General features: G+C 40.7%; 1 protein-coding gene across 1 annotated transcript in view; it reads left to right on the top strand.

Moving 5' to 3' along the window:
- The window catches only part of LOC308088763 (CBY1-interacting BAR domain-containing protein 2-like), a gene marked incomplete at both ends in the record, with an annotated part of 4,004 nt that extends 1,598 nt beyond the window's left edge, over positions 1-2,406 (top strand). Inside the window, 4 exon segments of the mRNA XM_080433333.1 lie at positions 106-210; positions 315-428; positions 757-1,023; positions 2,227-2,406. Of these exon segments, the coding sequence (XP_080289459.1) occupies positions 106-210; positions 315-428; positions 757-1,023; positions 2,227-2,406 (666 nt within the window).
- Positions 2,407-6,049: the final 3,643 nt, after the last annotated feature.

Here is a 6,049-nt window from a genome sequence, read left to right on the forward strand (position 1 = left end):
CTCACCCCCAGTCTCAGGTAATACGATGTGTCAGAGTCAGACTGTGTTCAGTAAAGCTATGGTAAGGGTATTTATAGATGTGTGTGGCTGTGTTGTGGATGACAGGCAGAGGTCAGTGTCCAGAAGGCCACAAACAATGCCCAGCGCAGCACCAGGCAAATGGAGGAGACCATCACTGACTTCCAGAGGCAGAAATTAGAAGACGTCAAAGTTAGCCTCAAATGAACAGCTTGGACACGTGTGTGTGTGTGCATTCTCAGCCCTGTACAAATAATGTTTGTTTGAAATGCTCATTAATGCTAATCTCTTGCCAGAGGATTTTCAAAGAGTTCATCACGGTGGAGATGATCTTCCATTGCAAAGCTCTTGAAATCTACAGGGTCATGTTCCAAAACCTGGAGGTCATGGACGTAGACAAGGATCTGGAGGTAACACACACACACAGTCACACACACACACACACACACACACACACACACACACACACACACACACACACACACACACACACACACACACACACACACACACACACACACACACACACACACACACACACACACACACACACACACACACACACCATACTCTATGTAAGTATGACGTTGCGACACTTTGTGAGCTTGTAGATCAGCTATTTCTGCCGAATGTTTGCCTATATTCTTGCCGAATGTTTGCCTATTACAACATGCCCAGAATAGGGACACAAGGGTTCAAGTGGTTAAAGAGACTCTGAGCCTGATGATATATCCACAGATGTTCAGCAGGAGGATCAGGATGTCCGAGTCTCTACCTGGCCGTCCGGACACGCTGCTGACCAGCCACTCCACTTCTTCCATGGACCCCCATGCTAGCCCCACAGCGGCCTCCACCAGGCGCCTCAGCCTCAGCCCTACGCTGACCTCTACCAGAGGCCAAAGCTTCAGGCCAGCCCGGGACCACAGCCTCAGGTCAACGTTAGCCTCCACCAGGGGCCACAGCCTCCCAGTGCAACCCAGCAAGCATCCAGAGGCCTCCAGTAGGGTGAGTTCACATGTCTCCAGTGGTGGAAAAAGTATTCACATTTGTTTTACTTAAGTAAAATATCAATACTGCAATGTAGAAATAGTCTGTTACAAGTGAGAGTCTGGTATTCAAAATTTACTTGAGTAAAAGTACAAAAGTATTGGTATCAAAATGTACTTAAAGTACCAAAAGTAGAAAGTACTCATTAGGCAGAATGTCCCATTTCACAAGTTTTCACATCTTTTGTAAATAGCAGATCTAAAAGCTCACAATGCGTCGCATCGCAACGCATTGTGAGCTTGTAGATCGGCTATTTTCAAATGGCAGAAATGTATATAGGGCTGAAGTGGGTAATGTATGTTTTGTAATAATAATCAAAATCTACAAAGTAACTAGTAACTAAAGTTTTCAAATCATTGTAGTGGAGTAAAAGTATAATATTTGCCTCTGATTAAAGGTAGGTTAAAACAAAAAGTTTTTTGTTAAAAGGTTAAAGCACTATATTTTGATAGTAATCATTTGTATAGAGTGTTTGTTCAGTAACAGGAGTCTCCCTGTCTCTCCAGCTCTTTAATAAACAGAAAATACATTTTCAGGTAGGTGACAAAATCTCAGCCAATCAGGAGAAAGTACCCATTTATCACCTTCATTTTTGTAGTGTTCCAGTTCCAATTTTTTCTGCTCATTTCTTAGTGTCATCACTTCCAATTTCACTTGTTTAATCTATATCCTGACTGAGTTCTCTATCTTGATTGGATAAAATTGGAAATGAAACTGAAACTGACCTGAAAATGCATTTTCTGTTTTATAAAGAAGTGGAGAGACAAGGAGACTCCTGTTACTGAACAATCACTCTATAGCAACAGGTACTATCAGAGTATAGAGCTATTTAACACTTATTTTAACCAAAGAAAATCACTTACCCTACCTTTAAGTGGAGTAGAAGTAAAAGTACTGAAAATTAGAAATTCTCTGGTAAAAAATACCTCAAAATTGTACTTAAGTAAATGTACTTAGTTACTTTACACCACTGCATCTCTCTGTTGTCATTGGATCATGAGAATAATGATACATGACAAGAATCATTCTCAAATCAGTCTTAGCTACAGAAAGACAATCCGTACACAGTAAGAATCCTCAGTATTAATTTAACTCAGAGTGTTAGAGTTCACTCTGTGCAGTTCGCCGCTAACCTTTAGAGCTAACTGTATTCACTCACAGTCTCGTACAAGCACCCTTCAGCGGCAGAGTGAAGTTGATGAAGAGGAAGAGGAGGAGGAGGAGGAGGAAGATGAAGATGAAGAGGAAGAGACGTACGAGTCAGAGTTAGAGGAGGCTCAGTACCCCGCCAGGCAATCTTACTCTGCTCAATATGTCCAAAAGCACAGACATCAGAAGTGACATGACACACACACACACAAACATAGATTCCCAAAGTCGCTAACAGTGGGGATATGTCATTAGCCACTGCTTAGATGAATATTTATAATGCTGAGTTTGAACTGTGAAGTTATAGATGTTGTGAGTTGTATGAGGGTCTGTTCACTGTCAGCATGCTCAGGGAAATGCAGTTATTTCTTCAAGACAAATCACAACCTCTCCAAGTTATGGATACAGCTGGGCTGTATAATGTGTCTGTAATGTTAGAAACACAGTAAAGCAATGTTTACTTCAGATATAATTGCTCAATGCTGGAATGGAAACTGAAAACACCCCTCCCCCATCTCAACAGCCCATGAAAGCTAAATTGTGTTGTATGTGTTGTGTTTACAATAAACCTTCTTGTGACCCGTCATTATTATCTTCTTTCCATATAAACTAGTCCATACCCGGGGATGTGCATACCCAAACTATGTGCAGACTTGAGACTGCAACTGGCACTACAGATCCCATAGCCCGTGGGAAAAACACACACGTAGTGCACCACGTCTATATAGGCTATGTGTAGCCCACCCTTTCTGTGTCTGTTGCTAATAAACAGCTTACATTTGGGAAAAGTTAAGAATCGGCCTATTCACTCCATGCATATGCCAATGGCCAATGCCATGTGCAATTTGAGATTGGTCAACCCACTGAGGAGAAAAATGTATGAGGACAGACAGAAGCACAGAGGTTTCCTCATTTTATAGTAGGACAGTAGGATTATTGTGGGATAGTAGGATACATTCATCAATATTAACTTAGGGGTGCCCCTAGCACATGAAAGGAATTCTGAATGTGCTGGCTTCCTGGCTAGTCGTTAAAAAACACAGGCTCTGTAAGAAAACAACATGCACCGGCATGATTTACAGTAGGCACTAGGCCTACATGAGGCTTCACTTTTACCATCTTATCAGTCTTCATCATTCTGTTTGCAATACGGAGTTAAAGCATATGAAACAGGCATCCATATAAACTAGCATGCATGATATAACCAGAAATGTTTTTAGTCGCCCAATGCAAACACATGGTATTACCACAGATGTGCTCATATTTTTTCATCCGTCTCACACAATACACAACACAGGCTCACACACACACTCCACATTTTTGTATGTATCTGCCTGTCAGTCTCACTTCCAACACTGTGGTAGGCTAATGGTCTGGCTGCTGTAGGTCGGGACCTATTTTTATGGGTCACGACTCATTTTACAGTCTAGACTGTAAAATATATGGACGAAGGGAACCGTCGCGTGACCCATTGGTTTCTACAGACCCGTTTTGAAGTCACTTTTTTGGCGAATTCAAATCCACCATCTTGGATCTTCAAGTCCTGAAAAGCAACCGGAAACAACTACTATTGACTGCAACCGCAGCGAGGGCAGGTCTTCACTCGGTAGAACCGGTAGAAGCCCTAGAAGCATACCCTACTTTATCATAATTTTTTTTATTAATGGGACCATTATTTACAAAACGCATATCATGATAATTGCAAAAATACTTTAAACTAGCGATTGAAAATATTAAGTATTTATGAAAATGTTTACTACAGTAATAAAATCAAGTGTAAAGTCCGGCCAAAACCTCATTAACTTGGATGGAGTGTAAATGCTTCTGCAGCCAGCAGGAGGTGAAATAGAGAAAGAATCACTTCCTGAGCTTCAAATCCAGCAAGAGTAAATATCCCTTTTTCCCCGTTTCCTACAATTTTTTTTATTATATCAAAAGACATACAATTTATCTTTTGGGTCTCAAGCTAAAAAGTTTGGGAACCACTGCTGCCCAGATGAAACAACACTGAATGGAACACAACCTCACTGCCTCTCAGCCAGCTTGATCTGCCCTTGTTACAAGTTGAATTGTTGTCCTAAGGGGTTTGATACTGGATAGCTTTTTAAACTCTACTCCTGTTAACAATTAAAAAAACGATCCCACAGTTAATCCTTTTGTGAAAAACACTATTGTTGTCTGGCATGAAGTTCAAGAATATCTGGGCAACTCCCCAGTGTTGTCTTGTGTTTCAGCAGTTTTGGGCAATGAACACTTCAGCCTGTCTAAAAAATACATGGGGATTTAAATCATGGTTAAGTAAGGGTATAATTAAAATAATGGATGTCTATGAGAAAATGTCGTTTAATGAGCTAAAAAAGCGAAATAGGACGTGCCACAGAAAAATTCAAGAATTGTGTGCAACAACCTCCAATGTCCATACTGGAGATACACTTTCCACAAAACAATGTTCAGTAAAGGTTTGGTTACTCTATAATATAATATATATTATATTATATAATATAATATATATAATACAGCGACTGGCTTACACTTGGGGTTCCACCTGGGAAAATCTGCTTTCTGCTTTGATGCTCCTATTTCATGGAACACTACAACTTACGCTAAAAATCAATGCATCAATATCCTATGGACAATGTAATAAACTGCTCTTAAATCTCCCTACCACACCATGTAACTGTTTTTAACTTACAAGTTATGGTTTTATTTTTTGTTGTTTCTGTGTTTTTTATCTGTTCAATTAATTGTAATCTCAACAGCATTGCAAATGAGGGTAAACCTCAATGCTCTTTTCGAGAATAAATAAAGGTTTCAATCAATCAATATAATATAAATGTATAATATAATATAATATAATATAATATAATATAATATAATACGGTGAGGCCTTTAGGAGGGCCATTCCAGCAAACCGCAAGTGGAGCTAATACCATTAGACGGCCCAATCTAGTGGTATCGGCCCAAGGAACCATCACGCCAGAAGGAAATGTTTGGATCGGGGCGGTGCAGCGGATCTGGTGCAGCGGATTTGGTCTGGGCTCAGGTCATGGACCTGGTGAGACGAAGGAGGAGCCCCTCCACGTGCCAGAGCCTCCCCGTGTTCAGGCAGAGTAGTTCCGGAGAAGCGGACTGAATGGCCCTGTCTTTCCCTATAGGACTGACCGTGGGTAGCTACCTGGGATGTAAGTTGGGGCTTGATCAACCCCCACCTGGGCGAGGGTGTATGTTACGAGACCCGAAACACCCTATGACCCCAGGCTACAACACTGATGATACATCCCAGGTGCATCCATGTGATGTATTCTTTATAATATAATGATGGACAACCATGAAGATAACTTTGAAAGTAAGAGACATGGAGTGAATACAAAACTTAGAAAAGGCTATCTGAGTAGATGAAAAGGGTTTAATTTGTTCAAAGGCACAAACCTAAACCATCTATAGCTACTCGATAGAGATTAACACAATACTAGAGTTCACATCTAGAGTTCTGGGACTTTGTCAGAGTACCCGTTGTACCCGTCTGTCTGTGATCCTTTTGTGCTCATATATGGGTGATCCTTTTGTGCCCATATATGGAGATCTCTGTATCTGTCTGTCTACCTGTGTCCCTTTTATGCCCATATATGGAGATCTTTTTCTTCTTTTCTTTCATGTGACTTTTCTTCTGCCCGTTTCTGTGTTTATTTCATGTGGATTGTCTTCTACCAGTCACTGTGTGTACATGGACATGTGAGCATCTTGTCTCTCCATGCTTGTATATTTTTGTGCAATTGTGTAAATTCAAATTATAATCCTGTTATGTGTACTGTATACACGTTTACTGCCTGAGTTT

This window comes from Gymnoscopelus braueri (assembly GCF_963280865.1).
Source record: "Gymnoscopelus braueri genome assembly, chromosome: 1".
Taxonomy (NCBI): Eukaryota; Metazoa; Chordata; class Actinopteri; order Myctophiformes; family Myctophidae; genus Gymnoscopelus; species Gymnoscopelus braueri.